This window comes from Pholis gunnellus (assembly GCF_910591455.1).
Source record: "Pholis gunnellus genome assembly, chromosome: 3".
Taxonomy (NCBI): domain Eukaryota; kingdom Metazoa; phylum Chordata; class Actinopteri; order Perciformes; family Pholidae; genus Pholis; species Pholis gunnellus.
In genome coordinates, this window is record NC_136529.1 from 22,933,553 (window position 1) to 22,955,573 (window position 22,021).

Sequence of the window (22,021 nt, forward strand, 5' to 3'; positions counted from 1 at the left end):
GTAACTAAAAAAGTAAAGTAACTAAAAAAGTAACTCTAAAAGTAAATTAACTAAAAAAGTAACTTTAAAAGTAAAGTAACTTTAAAAGTAACTAAAAAAGTAAAGTAACTAAAAAAGTAACTATAAAAGTAAAGTAACTAAAAAAGTAACTTTAAAAGTAAAGTAACTATAAAAGTAAAGTAACTAAAAAAGTAACTTTAAAAGTAAAGTAACTTTAAAAGTAACTAAAAAAGTAAAGTAACTAAAAAAGTAACTTTAAAAGTAAAGTAACTAAAAAAGCAACTTTAAAAATAAAGTAACTTAAGTAAAGTTATGACTTTTCGACATGGTACACTGACTTTTTCATGACTTTTTTCGACAGCCTATACTATGCTGTTTATAACTCCGCAGCAACACCCTTCATCAACATCGATTGTCTTCCTTCAGGATGGAGTCCAATCGCCAAAGACGTTGCAGTATTCACATTTGTACAATGTGTAATAAATTATTGTGAAATTCTAATGAAGTCTCTCCTGATTGAATGACTTTTTTGACTGTTTTTCGACTTTAACCCCAGTAGAACAAACTGAAAAAACACAATTGGGTTTCATCATTAAATTCTTTTCTTTACTGCATTTGCACATAATTCACTGAACACAGTTTGTTTGAAAGGGTCCAGCCAAAAAGCCATATGAAATATTTATTTCCATCACCTATGACAGTTTGTTTGAAAGGGTCCAGCCAAAAAGCCATATGAAATATTTATTTCCATCACCTATGACACCTTCCTTGTGCCAGTAGGTGGCGCTATGACTTTGAAATGTTGGCATGGAGATGTGTTCAGGCCTGGACCAGCATTATGTGCAAATGCAGTAAAGAAAAGAATTTAATGATGAAACCCAATTGTGTTTTTTCAGTTTGTTCTACTGGGGTTAAAGTCGAAAAACAGTCAAAAAAGTCATTCAATCAGGAGAGACTTCATTAGAATTTCACAATAATTTATTACACCTTTCCATTATCTAGGTGGCGCTAGCGAGTAATTTTGTATGCTCGAGCATTGGACCCATAAAATATAAAAATTTCCCGCAGTCCTGATATGCTCGCCAAATATGGGGAGGTTGGGGACATGTCAGATACCCTTAAACGTTTTTTCATCATAGGGTATAATAATAATTCCTACAGATACAATAGGGACCTCGCGGACCCGACGTTGTCGGTGCTCGGGCCCTAATAAAGTATGTCTAACAAAGGCAGCATATATCATGATACACAATAACTCTGTTTTGTCAGGGGCAAAATGGTGTGTTTATAGTGATTTTTCAAAGCCTGAATGTCGGCCTCTGGTCAACTTGTTGAGAAATGAGTATTGATTTACAGCCCGATAAATCTCCCACAGATATATTGTGATTATCTAGCACTACTGAACTCTTATAATCTGAGTTAATGAACCTTTAAGTACTGATCGAGCTTCATCTGAACATATTAACTGATTGGGGATTAGGAACTTGCATAACCAATACCTTAGGCCTAGAGGTAAAGACACTCTCTGAAGCACATCTCCTCGTGCGTCCTTTCATGGGAAGTGTTTTGCTTTCCAATAGCTTCATTACAAATATAAATGCAATGTGTATATTTTATACAAATGTGCATACATATCTCTTTAACAGGTACAACTTTATTCCAAGGATCCAGGGGATTCTGGGCAGAACATGGAAAACATCCAGTATCAAGCCAATCACAATGAAGGGGGGGGAGCATTCCATTCTTATAAAATATAGAGCTTTAATTTATTAGTCAGCAACAACAATGGAAAGGGAAGAGAGAGTAATTTACACAAGTCATTACAAGAACATCACCTTTGTGCATTTAGTTTTTTTCTTTTTTCCATAAAGTCTGATGATGCAAAAATACAAAAACAAACAAAAAACACTCAAAAACTACAGACACGTTTTTTTTAAAAATACCAACAAATTGTACAACCTTTCTTTGCATTTTTTTTTCTTTTGCTGTATATAGCCCCTGGTCTCATTCGGAGGAGACAACCAGGAACTGTGATTGATTCTGGGAATGCAGACAGACATCCCAAATTGAGGAGCAGATAGAGATACCTCTGTATGAATTATAGATGCATCTTCCCAGAGGCATTCAAAACAGCCTGAATACGAGCCAGCCATGGTGTATTAAAAGCCTTGAAATATCAGAATTATGTAAAAATGAATTTGCACCTTGTTCCAGATGTTTGTTTTTTCCACATCATATATTCTTATATATCAAAATGGCATTAATGTCACTTGCTGGAGAAATGCTGTACTACTTTTAACAGAGCATAACAATTCTGATCAATACAACCATCCCACATCTTGTAATAACAACCCTTTCATCAAATTCAAACTTACAAAATTAATATGCCATTGAATGAGACTTTACCACATTATGTGCTATCCAAACACATATGCAAGAGAATTTCACTTAATACTCAAAATCAAAAATCTATATTAATGTCAATGAAAAGATGCATCATGCTTTATACGGGGTATATTTGTAATGAGGGCTTCTTTAAAGCATTTGTTTTCCCCATTACATATACTGAGAATGTCCCTCAGAGACCATACTGTACACCCAGAGAGATGAAAAACAGAAAGAAAAAGACCACACAGTATCTTATCAGAATTACAGTACAAATACAGGTTCATGCACACAATGAAAGCCAGCTTCCCAATATTTTGGTTAGTGTCACAACATTGTTACAATGCTCTGTTGTGTATACGGGCAATTCTTTTTTTTTTTTCCACATGTGAATGTAAAAGGAAGAAAGGACAATAGATGTCTCGAGTGTTCCGAGCTAACGACTGCTGTCTGATCCGTGCATCGCTTTCATCTTTAATTGGATGTGTTTGTTTTTTAATGGTTTTTAAAATTTTTTTTTTTTTTTACAGAAGTCAACTATAACTTGCCCGAGTGTGCTTGTTGCATTTGGCCCCAGCCAATGTCCCGTCAAAGTAAAAGAATAATGCCCTTTGTGCAAAACCGTGACCCTTTATTGCACCTCAATCTCAGTTCAAAGGATGTTTGCATTTAAAAAGAACCAAACCACTATATTTACTCATAGATTTGATGAAAAAAAAACTGATCTGATGCTTGGCTTCTTTCAACTATGTATCTTTTTTAAACTTGAGTTTGTGGCCAGAAGAAGCTGCAGGTTAATAAAAGTGTACAATTGATATTTCAAGAATCTAAATTTGTACCTGGGCTGAATAGCAGCGAAGATGCCGGATCATTTTACAATCAATCCTCCAATGAGGAAGGACATAGAATGGGTGCAAGCACCAGTTCCCTATTAAAAGGCCCCAAAACACCAGTGGGAATATTTGAATGCTCATCTGTACATCTGGGTTCCCATGGAGAACGGATTGTTTCCCCAGAATAACTGGGACCATGTGTCGATGGTCCCATTGCAAACTGAAGTCTCTGTCCGCATGCAGCCGTTGCGTCACAGGCGTTCCTGGCGTGTCCAGAAATAAAAGAGCCTTGGCATCGAGTCAAAGCAAGCAAGAAACAGCAGAGATCCCATCACCCCTTATCAACAACTCATTTCCCCGTTAGAGCTTCTCATAGCTCGCTCCGAACAGCTTACATGCCTGATAACACATTCCAAACAGTCGCCAAGGTCATATGATGCTGACAGATGAGTTCTGTAATGACAGTAACAGCAACAATAAAATTAACAACATCAATAATAACAATAATGTTTGCCCCAAAGGTACCTATACACAAAGAGCATGTTTTTTCTATAAGTACAAAGAAATCCACAGAATGATACTATATACAACCTACAATAAATACTGTGTATCATATATCTTACTGTTTGAGAGGATGTATATGGGGTTTTGTGTTTGAAAGTCTCTTTTTTTCTCAGTTTGCTTTTTTGGGGGTTTGTGGATTTTTTTATTCACGTTTGCTACTCTCAATGAGTCTCTCCCAGTTTGCACAGGGTGGTGGTGGTGGTGGTGGGGGGGAGAAGGTGGTTGAGGGTGTTTCAGACACAAAGCTGGGCTCCTCATGTCTCTGCATCCTCCTGCTCCTCTTTCTCCTCCCCCTCCCCCTCCCCCTTCCCGTGATGCCGGCGGTTACGGGGCTTCTTCTGCTCCTTGAGCTCCTTCAGGTCTTTGGCCTTGAGGGGGCCCAGCAGCGGGTCTCCGAACTGCCAGTAGTCCTGGCAGTACTGATTGATCAGGCTCATCTCTGGCTGGCTCAGGATGGTCAGCAGGTCCTTGTACTGGCCCGCGCTGGGGGTCCACTGGGTGCTGCTGGAGTGTAAAGAAGACGGCACCAGCCCTCCTCCGCCCTCCACCAGCACGTTGTTGACGGCCCGGCTCGACAGCACCACCAACTGCAGCTTGACCAGCGTGTGTTTGAAGTTCTTCTCCGTGGCCGTACATTGGTACATGCCAGAGTCAGAGGGCTGCAGAGACCGCAGGAGTAGACCTTGCTCTGTCTTCAAAATACGGCCATCAGAACGCATCTGCAGAGAAAAACAGCTCATGAAACACCTGTGATGTGACATCCTGTGCATTATGAGTACAATGCAAAGCTATTATCTGCTTTAAGTCACACACAAATCTGTATCTGTATTTGTATGGATTTATACTGGAAGTGGGTGAGGCTAAAGCACAAAGTTGTTAAAAAACATCGATATAGTTTCATTTTCTTTGTTGAATGGTTTATTCTACTAATATAATACGTATATATGTACGCACGTTTTGTACACACAAAATAACGTTTATTACAGAATATTCCAACCATGCACCTAAATTAATATAAAAAATTACATAAATTATATATAACAATCTGGCTGGAAAATAAAAATGATAATAGAGCAGGAGCTTTTAAGGGGTTGTGCATATAATGGGAGGAGGTCCAGGAAGTGTTTCTATGCTAGAAAATGAGATGCTAATAACAAAACATTGGTCAACCATAGCTCATCTGGCATTACTGGGGTTTTTTTTCTCAATGTTGACTGTGCATGCAAAGGGAAATGGTCCACATAAAGATACATTTGATTTTAAGTATCTGGTGGTAAAAAAAAAAAGAACTATTGACAAAAATAAGAAGATCTCTCTTGTGGCCACTGTGCATGCACTTTAGAGACTGTCCCTAAATTCAGTTTATCTATTGTCATGCTGCCTGGCTTCAATATTGATCACGAGATATAAATAACAGGTGCGCAACATCAGTTGAAAACTGATGGAAAGTTATTGTGAATGAAGCTGGCTGATTGAGTATTTAACTTAAAACTATCTACACCCCCCATAGTCTATTTGACTACATTTTCGCAAACCTGTATCAAGATCAGAAGTTTCACGGAGCGTCTTTTTCTCTGATTTCTAAACACATTTTCGGATGTCTGAGATCTTGACACCTGTGTATCTATGAACTGAGTTAGGACTCTGAATAGTGTGACATTATTTACATCCGTACTGTCTTGGTCTGTATGGTGGATTAATATCCTTAAAAAAATCAATCAATTCAAATGTGATCAAACAATAACTCTAGGATGAACTCTATCAAATCAACTCTGTCTGTACGTCCACACCAAGGATACTGATCAGGACAAGCTTTACAGCTCAGAATCAGAAGTGTGAGGCAGCAGCTAAGTCGGCTCTGCCTGTGGGAATAGAGACCATCCAACAGAATAGTCAATAAAAGAGAGGCAGCAACACTACATAGCTTCACAATAAAACTTTAACTAGTGCCTCAGGGTTATATATCATCGCAGAGGGCTTTTTTCACAGCTCCCCTTTATGTGTCCTTCCCTTGGGCCAGAGGACAGTCGGAGGTCTGTGTGAGAAATCAGGCATCATTCAATCAGAGCCTGAATCGCTTAATCTTGTTAACGGGGAATCAGAAAAGAATTACACTGGGGTCATTTCTCAAATGTGTCAAACTGCATTTAAATCTCCATCTCATCATCTCGACTGAAATGAAATACTGGGCCCCACCCAATATGGAAATGTGCGAATAACACATTTTTCACGTTCATCCGTGGAAATCCTCGGTAGAGTTTGGGAAGTTTATTTTGTGCTTTGTATTGGATAAATATTGATTTGAGTAAACCGCCCACAAACACAATACGCTTCTATATCCAGACTCTTTGAGAAATACACAATGTGTCACCTCTTTCCTGCGGTCGCTGTTGTCTCTCTGCAGATGCCATTTGATAAGAGCATGTGGAGAGCGGGCCTGACACTCCAGGAAGGTACTGCTCCCCTCCACCCCGTACTGCACCATCTCCAGAGTGTTCTTATTGGCTGCGGGGCAGAGAGAGAGAGGTGGATTTCCATGGCAACCAAAACACTCATTACCATGAGCTCCTTACAACCAGAACCTCAGTTGTGGCAAATCAAAGTCCTTTTTAGCAACACGGCTGTCACAGATTACCATAAAGCTGCCAGAATATGGTCATTACAGCCCATAACAATGAAAACCGTGAACGTTTTCGAGAGCAGCAGGAATAGAATGTGTCATTATTTTCAACCTTGATAGGTCATTAATAAACAAATAGAAGCAATAGGAAGAAAACTGTTGAAGAACAGGCGTCTTACTGTTAGAGTTGAAGCCTCGGCATTGACGGATGGGGTTCCCGTACTTGACGTCCTGCCGCCGGCTACGTCTAAAGGGGTCAGACCAGTATTGCCGGATAAGGAGAGAAAAAAAATCATAAAGCAACCGCAAGCCATTCAAAGCCATTCAACAATACATAACAGCCATCAAAGTATCCCATTTAAATGGGTCTAACCACAAACCAACACCCCATTACGTTATTACAAGCATCTGAATTTACATCATTTGCTGGTTACACTTAAAATACCTCAAGTGTATGATTTATTAGTGGAGCATAAACCACACTTTACCCAAAGAATGTGCTAAATGTACAATTTAAAACACACTACATTGCCATTAAAACAGCCAAGTAGCCATCCAGGCAGTCTAATCCGATCATCATTCAACAAGCCAGTTGAGTCAGTTAGTTATGAAGTTAGTGTAGCTCATGCAGACACTGCTGTTGGCGCTCACCTCTTCTGCGAGGCCGAGTAACGGGAGCAGGACTTGCCATCCCAGGCGCAGTAAGGGTCTCTGGCCAGACAGCAGTCAGCGCAGGCCTCGCCGTACACGTCACAGCGGTGAAGAGCCAACTGGGTCAGCCCTGTCGCAGATGACACATACAGCTGTTGCTGTTGAGAAAGAAGAGGATGGAAAATTGTGTTATACACAACGTAGAGGACGCTTTGATAAAGAAATTAGAATAAGGGGAAGAGAAACCATCCTGTTTATTTTTTTTTTTAGGACAGCTGCCCGGAGCAGAGACGAATAAAGGTAAATAATAGTCATAATTGAAATTTTCAAGAGTCGTGCAATTTCAGAATCTTTATTTCCACTATACATGTGTATTTAGGGTAAACAAATTCAAGTGCCCATCTTCAAAGTTGTTATAATTCAAGAAGCTCAATTTGGTTCTCAAAATATAAGTCAAGTCAAAGAAATCAGGTTCAGACATGAGCACCTGGTATACCAGAGAGGAGAAATCAAGCCTCGGTAGACGGATGTAATGAAATAAGTGTAACATCTTATCCTGCACTGTGCTGAAACAACAGGCTCTGGATCACCAGGGAGAATATTGAGTTCAGATCTATCACGTTGCCATCATAATTTAATCTGTCTGGCAGGCCGTGTGAAACACAAACTCTGGAACGATGTCATAGCATGTGCTAAAGGCCAAGTATTTGAATCACACTGAAAGACAACACTACACCTAAAGTATCTTTTCCATATGTCTCTCTTCATTGTGTCCCTCAGACTTACAGCTTTACTATGAATTATGAAGGGAAGCGACAGTGAAGCACAGCTGCATATATGGGGCTTTGACCTTTCTTTGGAAGATGGTTTCTTTTCTCTTTAAGTGAGCAAAGGTGAAGAAAATCAGTTGCACAGATATGCTTACTCTTTTGGATGAGATCTTCATTGTTGTAATTGGAGTAGGGACCTTGATAGAGAAAAGAATACATTGTGAGAACATTGTGTTATCTTAGTATGTACAGGGGAAAAAGCAAAAAACAGATGATCAGAAAGGACACGGAACTTATGAGAAAGGGTGAAGGTGTGGGTTTGAAAACAAAGATGGGAGTGCAAAGAAGGCCAGATAATGTATAGTAGAAGAAGAAATAGAAATATTGAAAAGAGGTAAATAGAAGCTCACCTTGAAAACCTCTACCTCCTCAAGGACCAGCTCCTCAGTCTGCAGGTCATCTCTGGGCAGAACGATGACTTTCTGTACTGTTCCCTTGTCTGTGGACCACAACACACACCCGTCAGCTACATACCTGCAACCTCACACCCCTCCGCCTGTCAACAGCCCCTTGGATTTCCATTTTATTCTCTCAGCTGCCTCCAACAAGGGATAATCCTCCTATCAACAGGCTCCACTGTACTTTTCACCTCGGTTTCGTGGTTCTCTTTGCTTTAACCTTTCCTCAATGACGTGAATCTCCGTTCCACTTAGCGTAAACTCACTGCCGCCACCATGACAAACTCCTTCTGTCATCCTCAGCTCCCCTCTTGCCTTGACCTAATCATCTGGATGCCATAAGACACCCCCTGGCCCCTCCCTGGCATGTTTGATTTCTGCAAAGAGTTAGGCATTCCTCTGAGCGGGATACCTGAGATTTATTATGACTTCTGCATTGAGCCCCAGCGCAGGGCTGAATGGCTGCCTCTGACAGCAGCTGAAAGGACGGACATTCCTCCACAGTGGCCCTCCATCGCACACAACCCCATTAGTCTCCTCCCCGTAATGCACAGATGAACAAAGAAGCCAGTACAGAGGCGTCATATGCGATATGTGAGGGCTGCATCCTGTGTGGTGGCTGCTCCTGTTATACTGGGGCCTTATTAAAGGTTCAAGGCATGCAGACAGACAAATGGATAATCTCTTTTATACCAGTGAGCGAGATTAAGGTGATGGATGTCCTAACTGTACTCCCCCACCCCACCCTTACTTCTGTTCTTCTTACCCCCTGTTTCTTTCCTCTCCCTCCCACTGCTGATCCACCCTCCAGGTACAAATCTCCTGTTGTTTACCTCACGTGAAGAGAGTGAGGTACAAACCCTTTGATTGGTTCAATTTCCACTTGAGGACAAAAGGGAAGAATGCTTTTCTTGTAATGATAAATGATTGCAGGGGAGACAAGCCCTCCACTTACATGGGATTTATTTTCATGAGGGGGGGGGGGGGGGGTTTGTTCTTCATTATTCAGCTTCTCACTGACACTGTCATTCATCCTTCTGACTCTGATCAAAGGGTTAATGGGTGCAGACAGACTTCAAGTGAAAAGAAAACCCTAACAAAGCTGTAATGTAATGTCAAAATCAGAGATTTGGCACTTTTATGACAAAACACTCACCAGTTCCTAAGAAGAGCACTTCGTAGTTGCCGTCTGCAGCTGCCACTTGGTCCACAGTGATGGTGGTGAACTCATAGTCCACATTGGTCCGAACCACCAGGGGGCGCTTGTGCACCGGGTACACAGCGTTGTACATGGCAGGGTGATTCCTCATGAAGTTAATCACTTCATCTGGATAGTCCTTGGTGGACTTCATGTTGGGGGTGAACGTACCTCCAGGGCACTGAAAGAGAAACAGAAGTGTTCACACACCCATGAAAAATAATTGACATTATCACATAAGAAAAAGCATATTTGGTCATGCTGATGCCTGCAACATGTTCAGATGGTTTCTATTTGAGGTCTGCGGCAGAGAAAAACTGATGTTATGCCAGCTTGCTGTGGGATTAATGTGTGGGGTCAGTGTGATTTTAAAACTCACCGTGCCGGGTCGAGGGTAGGGGATCTTCCCGCTGTAGGCCACCCACTGGTAATTGGGACCCTCCTTGTGGGCGAAGGGTCCGTTGAAGACCATGCGGATGTCAGCCATGGAGTAGACACAAACTGCTGAGCCTTTGAAGACAGAGCTGTGAACCGAAAGTAAGGGCAGAGAAAGGTCAGGAAGACTTTAAAAATCTTAAAACAGAGCCTATTACAGGTGCTGTTCATGTACTGTATCCGTTATAGCACACTAACCCAGAGACAGAGAAGACGCCGTATATCACAGGATTTTTTGTGTCCTGCGTTGGCTGTATGTAAACATCTCCTGTAAGAGAGTAGAGAGAAATCATGTCAGTGCAAACAGACCGGGTGAAGGAAACATCACACTCCACAGCAAAAGCACTCTTCTTTACTAATATTTACACAGCTTTCAGTCAATCCAACCTCTCTTAGCCAGAGAGACCTTTAGGTTACACCTCCCCAGAAGGAGTGATGAACTACAAAAGAAGCTGAAACTCCATCTTTGTTGAAAACACATGGAACCCACCTATAGATTTGGATAATGAGCAAAGTGTAATCTTTTGTTATGTCTTTATGCTTCTGTGGGAGTCCCATGAATCCATAATTGCATCAAAAGAGTAAAGGTCAGGGGTTCATGTGAGAATTTCTGTGTTGCTTGTCTGTGTGAATATGGGTGACTAAATGCCTTCTGCTTAGCCATAATAGTTCATAACAAGACGAACATTCTACAAGCCTGCTTACAGCTCAATTAGGCTTTACTTAAAGACGAGATTAAGCAGAAAGATACCCTTTACAACCAGATATAGATCAAATCCACTGCACCTATTAAATAATATATGCATAACAATTACAAAGAAAGTACATTTCTTCATACTTTTATACCAACATCCAATCATCGTCTTGTAAATCAAAATATAATGTCTTCTAAGGTAAACTAGTACCAACCAATTTCAACCAATAATATCACGACCTATCAATCTGCAACTTTTAGTGACAAGGGTGGTGTCTGTGGAGCCTCTGTAGCACCGTGTGAGCTATATCCTAAGCCCGCCCACTTTTAAGCTATTCAATCAAATGCAAAGTCTTTGATTTAAATCCCTCTTGTATCTGTACACCCGTTAAATATTTCGTTTTACTGGGAATGAGTGTAGAAGCTAAAGACGCTTGAACTTCGGTTTCACTGGGACTTGAGCTAAATGCTAACGTCAGCATGACGCGCTCATAATTACAATGATAATATGCTGTGTGGAAGGTATTACGTTTACCATGTTTAACATCTTAATTTAGCGTGTTAGCATGTTAACAGTTTAATCGCAGCCGCAAACTCATGGGACTTTTTGTTTTAGTTTTTTAACCAAAGGGGGGCCAGGATGTGTGTAAGAAATGTCAGGTATCAACACACTACTCAAAGCTCGACATTGCCATTCCTAGAGTTAAATGAGGAAAAATGACTAGAAACTTTAGCTTGCAGTCTAATAGAAATAACAAGAGGGAAAAAAAGAGAGTCCCTTCTATCCAGACAGCCCTCCCGCCACGCTCATATTCTGAAGACGGAAACAGTAGGTGTAAAACCACAGCAATCGACTTGGTGCAACAGGAAACCGAGCTATGGCCTCAGGAAAGTTAGTAAGATGAAGGTTTTATTGGCAAGATGACACATCTCACAACAGAATCTTGAGAGGCGCTATCACCTCACCTCAACAAAGCAATCCAATCAAAGTGTCAAACACAGAGCAATGCTATTTAACAGCAGAGCGGTGAACCGTCTGCTTCTCTGTCTAGACGGGAACAACGTGATCGCTGAACCACCTGAGACTGCTCCCGAGGAGACAGAAAATTGAAACACGATGTCCAGGGATTCTCCTCTTCCTGCGTCCATAGTTCATAATCTTCCACTTGGAACGGAAAGGAAATATCTCTTCTCTCCCTAAAGACAGCTGCATCATATGCTCCTAAGCCAATTTTGAAGGTCTCTAAATCACAAACGTTCTGACATTGGACACCTCCTGAATCAGATGATCCTTTTGTTAATACTGAAGAAAGGTCCATCGCAACAAAGGAGAGGAGCGAAACATGTGATGGGTGATAAGTCTCTCTCCTATTCGGTACCTGACCTAAATACATGTCCCAATAGGCATGCTCACTGCCAACAATAGGACAAGGGCCCTTCGGCGACAAACGAAGAATGTGCTCCCAACCTAGTTGTGCAGGGAAATGACAGCGAAGTAAAGACGTGATTGGTGAGAGAATCAACAAGCGAGAGACAAGAGGGATCAAGCTAAAAATATGACTATTAGAGCTCGTGTGAAGTGTGGAAACAGAAGGAGAACTGATCCACGCAAAAAGAAAAAAAAAGAATATACCAATTCAGATGTATGCACTCGCAGTCCCATATAGACCAGCATGAGAAATTAGCTGTCAGGCTGCAGAGAGAATGATACATGGAGGGGGTGAGCATTGTCTTTGAATCTGAACTGCTGGGGTTCTGGTCCCGTCCACATTAGTGAGTCTGTTCAGTCGAGCCTTCCTCTGGGGACTGTCTACAGCCTTGAGCTCATTCCTGGAGAAAAGGATAAAGCTCAGAGATAGCAGGCACATTGTGCCCATTTCTCAGTACCTACAAAATTCCCCAAAGTCACACCCATATTCACACAAACACACACACACACATGCACGCACACACCACCACCATGCCATCTTCCACAGCTGCCACAGCCGGAGCAGTGGAACGGTCATGGGTTAGCTTGGAAGCAGCACGACGGGGCTGCCATGGGTGTCACACAACAGATGATCCTTGTCATGACATACAGCTGTTGTTCTGCAGAAATGAGGGATTTGCACGCAAGAACACGTAAGTGTGCGTATATGCAGACAAGGTACCGCTGAGGCCAAGATAGAGCTATCATCGACGGTATACAGTCCCTGAAAACAGATCATGAAGACATGGAAAAAAGGAGCTGTGTGATTTGCAATAAAAGCTATCCTGACAGGGCAGTGACGACTAGCTCCAGGCGACTTTGTGTGTTAATAACAGCTAAAAAAGGTTCCATATTCCACAGCTCTTTTTTCCTGTTTGAATGGCAATAAAATCTCCCCCATACATCCCGTTTCCTCAAAAGATATTTTATTTTCTTTCATTATTTCTGCATTTGGCGCTTTTCTCTTGCTCTCGATTATAGACTTATTTTAAACAGTTTAACATCCAGAAAGCAGCTTCTTTCATTCTTGTGTGTTATTGAGTAAAATAAATAATAATTTGAACACGTGTTTTGAATCACTGTGGGTCATTTAGGTACAACATGTCAGGTAGAGCCAATAAGTGCTAAATTCCCACTGTAGAAACTCCCCAGGTCTCAGGCGTACTTTACCGTAATGCCTTTCTGCATAAGACTTCAACACCAGGAATACAGCTGGTCTGGATATTTTAACAAACTTCTCAGTAATGACTTGTAGAGTCATTTGAATAAAACTCTTAAAGAAAGGGGGAAGGTTTATGAATCTATTTGCTCGAGCATGGCTAACTGATCTTTCTGAACTGACTACAGGGCTGTATGTAAAAAATACAATTTGTGGTTTTCCCGGGAGGTATATGCAGGCATACAGTAGTTCTTGGCACTGGAAGCCTGGCAAACATTGTAACTTTTTACAGTTTGTAGATCAAATAAACCATAACGTGTTAATTAGTGAACTTTAGACGTGCTGGTAGGTTGATCTTGTTACATTTGGCCAAGCTAACTGTTTCCCCCATCTCCAGTCTTTAAGCTAAGGTAAGCTAAGCTAACTGTCTCCCGGCTGTAGCTCCAGATTGAATGTGCAGTCATTGCAGTAGTATCAATCTTCTTGTCTAACTCTCAGCAAGAAAGCAAATTTCTCGAATTGTCCAACTATTCCTTCAATGACCAACATTCAATGTGCATTCAATGCGCAATAGTTAAAGACCAATTTGACCTTTCGGAATTCTAAAATCTCCTCTGTACACACAAACTCTCCAGCGAGACATGTACCATTAGCATGAAGCTCAATCATTTCAAATGTACTGTCCCCTCTAGGAGTCCTTGGCAGGAATGGCTGCTCTCCAAACTGACATGTGCCGTCTTCTCTATGGGCATGTCTACCCTGTCATGTCTGTCCTTGGTCATTCACCAGCCCGCCTTAGTACACATTTACAGCCTCATACAAGCACTACCCGCAAAATCCCCAACAGGGCCAAACACTGACGCCTCTCCAACTCTGTCACAAAAACCACTCTGCACTGCACGCCCATGTCAACACTGACCTGGCCAGTAAAGACAGAACCCTCATTTGTAAAGGCAGAGTGAGCCCATTCACACTCAGATCCATTCTCACATCATTTAGTCAAAGTGGCCGCACACATTAAAAGTTTTCAATCCTGTCACTTTGTCACTTGTTCAAAGCAGGATGAAATAAATGTCACCAGTAAAAACAAAGCCATGCTTTTAGAACTGAAGGCAGTGTGAGATAAAAGCAAGGAATGTGTGAAGACATCAAGACCCCCAAAAAACTATCATCAGATTCAACAGGCATGGCACTTTTCATTCTTGAGATTAGTTCAAGAGCAACAGTTGTCTCACGCATCAGTCCCCTATCACTATTTGGCTCTATTTTAAACCACTGAGACAGAAAGGGAAAGAGCTTCCCCTGGAGAGGCTAATAGTCTCACACTCAAGACATTCCTGCTATGCGATCTGATCCGCCCGCCACCAGGCCACCCTCCTTTACACACACAAAAAAAACAGACACTTTTGTTTAAGACATCTCGAAAGAAAAAGACAGTGGTGGGAGTATGTGTGTCATTCTCATTTACAGTACGCTGTATGGGCCATGGGATGCGAGTGGGCTGCCATATGGGCCAAGGACTGAGCTCTGCTGCGTGTGTGTTTGTATGTGTGTGTGTGTGTGTGTGTGTGTGTGTCTTTGCACAAGCACACTCTTGGCAGGTGCTGCAGTAGAAACAGACCCTGCAGTAGAGTATTCTCTACTTAATATTTGAGATGTGATCATACATGACAGGAGCCTGAAAATGAATATGTGTGAAATGAATCCAGTCATGTCACTTTTGTCTTTTTTCTTTGCCATTCGATACGTACTGTCAAAATGATTAACTGCACAAAGAAGAGATTCAGTTTCTTTGTTCTTGACAAATAAAAAAAAAAAAAAAAAACATTTATAATACCTTCTTAAATAGATTTGTGTTTTGGTCGGATAAAGCAAGCAATTTGATAGACCAAATGATTGCTCAACCAATAGATACAATAATATGCAGATTATTCGATAATAACAATAAATAGCTGCAGGGCTAGATGTGTAGGATGTAATCTGGCAAACGAGCAGCGGAACAGAGGGAAAAGACATCACTTGGCTGACAGCATGCTTGATTGACAATAAAGTCTATACAACACCCCCCAACCCACACCAAGTAATCTATAGACCAGCACGTCAACTGAAAATGGTAAAAGGAACCATAGCCCAGTCTCAGTTTGCAGGAGTGAAGGCCTTTGTACTCACGGAGCTCATCGAAGTGCGTCTCCATGCCGTCGGCTCCTGGCACTGAGCAGATGAGCCTGGCCTTCAGGAAGGTGCTCCACTTGTTGACCAGACAGCAGTGGCCTCCATCATCATTCTGTATTTGCGAGGGCAGCGGGCGACACAGAACAGTTTCTCCATCACTCACTCAAACTCACATCCTCCTCTGTCTTCCCACTGAAAACAAACCCAGGTGGAGCCACCCACACACACACTATACTGTACATGTCGGTTTGGAAAGCTGGGAAGCTAAGAGGAAGGGTGGTGAGATGGTAAACACCGTCTCCTCCTATTCAGACTCTTCCATCTGTGGTGGAGCGAGGCCAGAATCTATCCCAGTAAGAAAGCGCTGAGACCAGTAAGTGCTTTGGATTCCTCCTCCTTAATGCATGTATATTTTAATATTTTACTTTAAATGGTGGATGTTGTCTTCACATTCCTCATGCACTTTTGAAAATTCCCATTTTTGGGAGTTAAAACGTCTTCCAGGGTAATTTACAGTATACGGCTGAGTGTATTTCGGGTGGTGTCCAGGGTGCAGTGAGTGGCAGTAAGGATATCCAGATGTGTGGTGAAATAAGAATGACAGGACCGGTTCTCTGGAGGCCCCAGCAGAGCCTACTGAGAGGGGGATGAGTGTTTGTGTGCCGGGTCAGCACCTGACCCCCTCAAATAATTACAGCAGTGGAACAGCTGAGGCGACGAACACACGTACGCCACATTTTCTCACTTGTACCCGTGCTCATACACCCGCTGCAATGCTCACATATGCACGCAAATCCATAAGGGAATGCATACACTCACACGGTATAAACACTATTAGATGCCCAAGCTTTCCAGAGACATGTGTTGTCATTTTTTGTAACTTGTATTTGTAGGGCACACAGGCTTTTGTGGAGGAAGTCTAGTTTAACTGAGAAGGACTCTAAAAGAGAGTATTTTAAAGGCAGTGAGTTATTTGCTACCATTTACACTTAAAGCTTCAAGTGTTTTAGGACTACCAGGGAAAAGAGGTCAGAAGATCATGGGGTCAGAGGTCAGAGGGCAACCTCCCAGACAGAGGGATGCATTGTAGACAGGAAGGTTAAAGACACATGTGGATTCCAGCATGTCAGCGTTGGCCAAACACTAGTTTGCCTCAGGAGCCTCCAGCCTGTTTTTCATATTGTTGCAGGTTTTCTTTTCATTATGTTTACACCCCAAAACAAACACGCTCCTCACTGTGTACACACCAGGCAGATGCGTCCTATACGGGACTGGGTCACGGGACTGTGGCCCATCTCAGAGGACTTCTCCCGGAAGAAGAAATACAGCTTGTCGTCATTTCTCTCTGCGCTGTCGGGGATGAGGTGAATGTGAATGAAAGTGGGGTCTGCGGGAAGAAGAGATGGTGAGATGTTCAGGCGGAGGATGAATTTGGGGAAACATCTGGCTAGAATCCTTTATAAACTCTCAGCATTCCCTGTTTATAACTTGGTGAGGGATTCTAAACACATGCAAACACCAGAATCTTTTCATTTCAGCTGGTCATTTGGAACCATGTTTGGATATTGAAACATCACGCAGGACGGCTTCATAAGCTGGATGGAAGCCCTGAGTATCTTTTATGGGTTAAATAGGACATTTACCGTTTAACCATCTGGAGTTGTACTGATCTGTTCGCATGGCGGTCTTTGTCCCCAAAGTACGGAAAATGGCAGAGTCTGTCCCCATAAAGTCAACATAGACCCCAGCATACAGCTCGCCATCTGAGAAAGAGAGAAAACTGTTTAGTGAAATTCCTTGACTCTGGCATTCTAGCACCACCCTTGGCACAAAACAACAAGGATTTTATTTCAAAATGTATATTTAGAACCTCAGGACTCGCATTCTTCATCTACTTATTTATTCCATTTAGACACAAAGTGGTGAGGATACTGACAGAAAAGATGCAAACGGTCAATCCTCAAAATAGTTTCCAAAAATGTCCTAAAAAAGGAACTGATAATACAACTGTAATTTGTTAGGAAGGTTTTTGGAAAGGACTACATCATTTAATGTTAATTACTGGAAAAATTGGAAGTTTTCAATTGACCAAGATTCAATATTCACTAATCCTGCCACACTTCGTTAGTGCTATGCTGGCTTTACATTCTATCAGGCTTTACATTCTGGCACAGCAATGGCACAAGATGCACTACAATGAAAATGGGGGAAGATTTACGACTACTACTGGATATCATTTTGGAATCTTCTCTTCGATTTCACACAGAGGTCAACAAAATCTGGCTTCTTCTCTCAATCTAACTAACAAATTCATTGTTAATTGTAAACCACTTGTAAACCCTTCCCAACTACTAAACCACTATAACATGTTCTGGTACTTCTCTGAAAAGCTAAATTAAATGAATTTATTGTCTTGTATTCCTACATTTTATTGTTCTTTCCGGGATACTTCCGTGGAAACCACTAAGAATTTAAGGCACATGTAAAAAATAAAGCGTTAACCAAAAACAGTGCTCAAACTTCCTGAAACAGCCTTCGCACGCACTCCATAAAGACATAAAATATGAGCACATCCATGTGTGCAAACTGACAAACGTATACAACAGCCTTGTTAAGCCACAGGAAAGTAAGGTGTTGGTCCTCCAGCTGCTGTAAGGGCCCCGCCGGACAGCAGGTGTGACTGTCAGAGCCCTCAGAGATGGAGTAAGCAGACAGCAGGACGTAGAGCGGAAGAAAACAAAAGAAAAAACCACTGTCCTACCACCATTATATTCAATGTCATGGTCCTCATCAACGCTATATGAAGATTGATGATGCATCATTAAAACGTCCGCGGATGACGGGATGTTTAATGTGGTGGAGAGCTGAGCAGTCAGTGGCCAACGTTAAATCTATTGTTGTGGCACAGCGGTCTTAATCCTTATCATCACTAACTACAGTGTCCCTTGTATGATGCTAACTGGTGGAAGTGGGAGATAAATCCATCTTGGATGACACTACTGGTTCCATACTGGTTCAGCTGGCACGGCGCTAATGTGGGAAAGCATTGCCAGTGATTTACACCCGCTGTCTCACCCCACAGAGAGGAGATCGCCTTTCACTGGTGGCAACTGTGTGGTCTGGAGCTGAATAAGTGACCTTGGGTATCGGGACAGAGGACACTGCCGTCATGAACGTTACAACACACAATAAGCTTTGAAATGATCACTGAAGTAAAGTAGACGATATTTATTTTCAATATTTTGGTCCAGTTTTGGTCCGATAAGCCTCCAGAACCGCTTCAATGCTCCTTGGCATTGACTTTCCACCTGGATTGTTCTTCCAAAAATATATTCCCTCATTGAATGTTTTTTTCCACATTATTTTCATACCCATCAGACCATTCACTGACCCCTCGTTCCCTCAAGGGAAGAGTCTGCATTCATTATTCGTTTATGCATTTTTTTTTCCCTTTCATTTGTTACCCGTCTGTAAATATAATGGTAAACTATGTAAGTACATGACTGTTGGACTATTAAAACATGTGCAAGTACTTGAGGCTCTGTGGGAAAGAAAACTGTACACATGTGGGAATAAAGATCATTTCACTCTTCAACTGGCTTTCCCAACATGTCCTAAGTATTTTGATTGGAAGACACTAATTCCCCAGTGAGGGATTCACATATTAATAGGCACATATTAATGTGCCCATCTCTGCCCTAACAAGAAAATATTCCTGAGGATATAATGATTATGCTGATTCGTCTTAGCAGCTCACTGTGGGAAATAGGCACAGAATGGAAAGGACACTCGGCCTGAACTTCTTGACTTCTTCAATGGCAGACGATAAATATCTTCTGTTAATGAAGTTCGGCAAAAATATAAATCGTGAGCAGAGAGAAGGCCATATAAAGAAACAGGAGTTAAAAGATGAACAATCCATATGGGATGACACTGCCATTGCTGTGAAGACCGCTGGGCCTTTCTATACCCGTGCCCTCATGTGACCAAACCCAGATGATACTCACTGATCAAAGCTGACACGCTGTTGAGATTCGGGTCATAGGAGCACTTTCCTTTCCCAGATTCCACTTTGCCCGGCTCCAAATGAAAGATTTCTTCCTGAATGGAAAAATCATACGGAGACAGCAATAAATTCAGCACTCTTCATCTTGTCACTGTGATTCCCCTGTGCAGGGAAAATGAGGCAGCGAACGTGCTCCCTCTGACTCCTGTGGGACCTATAAGGCCTGATGGGAGATGAAGTATTAGAATAATGAGGGTGCGTTCATACAGAAAAATACATGCGGTGGGCAAAGCAAGGAATTTCTAATCCATCTTTACACCACTCTACTGCAGAAAACAATGTGTCGTGGGCTGCTTCTCTCGGCTAATAAGCTGCATGCCAAATATCTCTCAGCTTCGTGGTGCCTATGGCTGTGCAGGCCTACTGCTGACACCTGTAATCCAGCACAGAGAAAACAAACCTGGGATGGAGGCTGGATGACTGACGCTCACTGCTAGTGGCATCCCTGTACGCACGCACTGGAGACGTGATTGGCAGGAATTTGCGTATGAGAGCGGGGGGGGGGGGGGGAATGAATCGGTGGCATGCAATGACATGTCCTGTAGCCACGCCTCATGGACCAATCCCCATTTTTAACTGCAGAGATGGAGACATCTCTGTCACTGTCCATCAGCACTAAAGCAGGGGAGAGAACATGGCACTGTGCCAAAGTCACATCATTGGATCATACACGCAGCCTTGTGCAATCCCCTACTCATCTTTGATTAAAATCACCACTCGTGCAAGTAAGGAGGTGCTGGCAGCTCACTCCCAGCCATGCCAGATGTTGATGTGTAAAAAGGTCACAAACATTTATGTGTACCAGAGGGAATCTGTGGCCTGAGCATGTTTTTACAACCCTGCTGTAAAATATGACCCTTCACAAAAGTTGCAACATATTTTAAAATAAAATTTGACCGGGGAAAAAAAACTTTTCAAACATTTTTTTAAATTGCCACACTTCCCCTAAAACCTTTATGTCCTCTGTGTTTCAAAGTGCTTGGAGAGCTCAAACAGCAAATAAATGTTCAAGTATGTGGCTCTTTTATTTCCTTTGCTGCACAGCTAGTTGGCTACAGATGGCCGGTGTTTGCTCTGGGCTAACAAAGCCCGCTGTGGGAGTGGGTCGAATCAGATGCTGACTAGTCCTGCCGCCTCTGTGGGAGAGACTGCACCACATTCCTACAGGAGGTGGAGGGCTCGCTGCGGTGAAGGCTGACGGGTGGGACATCCTGCATTGTCTCAGATAAGCAGGATGAATGACTCGCTTATCTATTGTTCGTGCGCGATGCTAAATATATGCGGAATTAAAATGAATATGCCATGCATTGAACAGCAGTGAAAGCGTTTTTTAATTGAATTTGAGTCGAGCAAAAGTCAACAGAATTTCGTAGCAACCCGAGCAGCAATATCCACTTGAAAACCCCGTTCTCATGCAAAATATGGCATTTAACACAAATGCAAAGCACAAATGGACAATGACGGATATGAAAAAAGGGTGATCAGACGATGACGCTTACACAAAGAAAAACAAATGGGTGAAACAAAATGAGATGACGTTAAATGCAATCCCAGATTACACAAGACTTTAAGATTGTGCACGGACTGGAAGAGATGCATGCCAAATGTTACGGAGATAATCGAGTGGTGGCCAAGTTAAGGATGGTGGTGGTGGTGACAAAATGTGTACGGACACAAAGAGAGGGAGCATGCTGCTGGTGACCACGAGCCCAGGCATTGTGCAGGGCTGCGGTGCAGACAGGGCCCACATCGCACCTTGAGTCCAAGTGTGTCGTGCACCGCGCTGGGTTCAGCTGCGCGGCTAGCCCTTCCTCTGGCCTGGGCCATCTGCAGATACATGGATGTCTAAAAACAGGAGACAGTAGCACAGTCTGGATGTTACGCCACTGAAGAGGTCAGGCCTCCCCGACCTCAACTTGTATCTCTTGAATCCTTCCTGACTTCAAGGCAGAGTGGGAAACTCTCCAAACCAATACTACTGAAATGAATAGTATGGAAGTGCATGAGGAACATATAGACGTGTGTGTGCAAGATTCTGCAGGGAGCATGTGTAGCTTTATTTGACCAGATGGTGCCCTATCCTGCGGTTGAGTCAATAAAGGCTCTCACAGTATGCTACATACATTCCCCTCAAAGCTGCTGCCAAAGCTAAACATTTGGCTTTGACCGTTTACAAAAGCTACACGGCTCCTACTTTAAGCACTGAGGGAACTTAACAATATACCCTGCAGTGGGGTAATCAAATGACAACAATCTGTCTTGAATGTGGAATTAAAAAAGACAAAAACATGGATTTGTGTGTGCATGCGTTGGCGTAGAGTGCATCATATTATGTTTTTGCAAATCACGGTCGACTCCCCAGCCCAGCAGAGGAAAGGTGGTCACGGGGGGGAGCCGGACCTGTCCGTTCAATGTGACGGAGAAAGAAACAGCCCTCTCATTAATGGACTAGAACTGGAACATTCCACTGGCACCCCATAATGGGAGCTCCCACTTCCAATTACCCAACGTCTCACATGGCAGAGGCTGGCGGGTGGCCTGGATGCAT

At 42.5% G+C, this 22,021-nt stretch overlaps 1 protein-coding gene across 4 annotated transcripts in view; it reads right to left on the reverse strand.

Moving 5' to 3' along the window:
* Window positions 1-2,815: 2,815 nt before the first annotated feature.
* LOC306715779 (semaphorin-3F-like) overlaps window positions 2,816-22,021 on the reverse strand; it is a 57,150-nt gene continuing 37,944 nt past the window's right edge. The window contains exons 6-19 of one of the 4 annotated variants that reach the window (XM_079186253.1): window positions 21,229-21,318; window positions 19,415-19,508; window positions 17,051-17,170; window positions 16,655-16,794; window positions 15,405-15,519; window positions 10,113-10,182; window positions 9,859-10,003; window positions 9,438-9,660; window positions 8,234-8,322; window positions 7,979-8,020; window positions 7,054-7,211; window positions 6,582-6,649; window positions 6,154-6,287; window positions 2,816-4,501 (exon numbers count right to left, since the gene is read on the reverse strand). In XM_079186253.1, the coding sequence (XP_079042379.1) occupies window positions 4,037-4,501; window positions 6,154-6,287; window positions 6,582-6,649; window positions 7,054-7,211; window positions 7,979-8,020; window positions 8,234-8,322; window positions 9,438-9,660; window positions 9,859-10,003; window positions 10,113-10,182; window positions 15,405-15,519; window positions 16,655-16,794; window positions 17,051-17,170; window positions 19,415-19,508; window positions 21,229-21,318 (1,953 nt within the window). In that variant the 3' untranslated portion in view covers window positions 2,816-4,036. Of the gene's footprint in view, window positions 4,502-6,153; window positions 6,288-6,581; window positions 6,663-7,051; window positions 7,212-7,978; window positions 8,021-8,233; window positions 8,323-9,437; window positions 9,661-9,858; window positions 10,004-10,112; window positions 10,183-15,404; window positions 15,520-16,654; window positions 16,795-17,050; window positions 17,171-19,414; window positions 19,509-21,228; window positions 21,319-22,021 lie in introns of all 4 variants that reach the window. The other 3 variants (XM_079186252.1, XM_079186255.1, XM_079186254.1) reach the window with 3 other exon arrangements.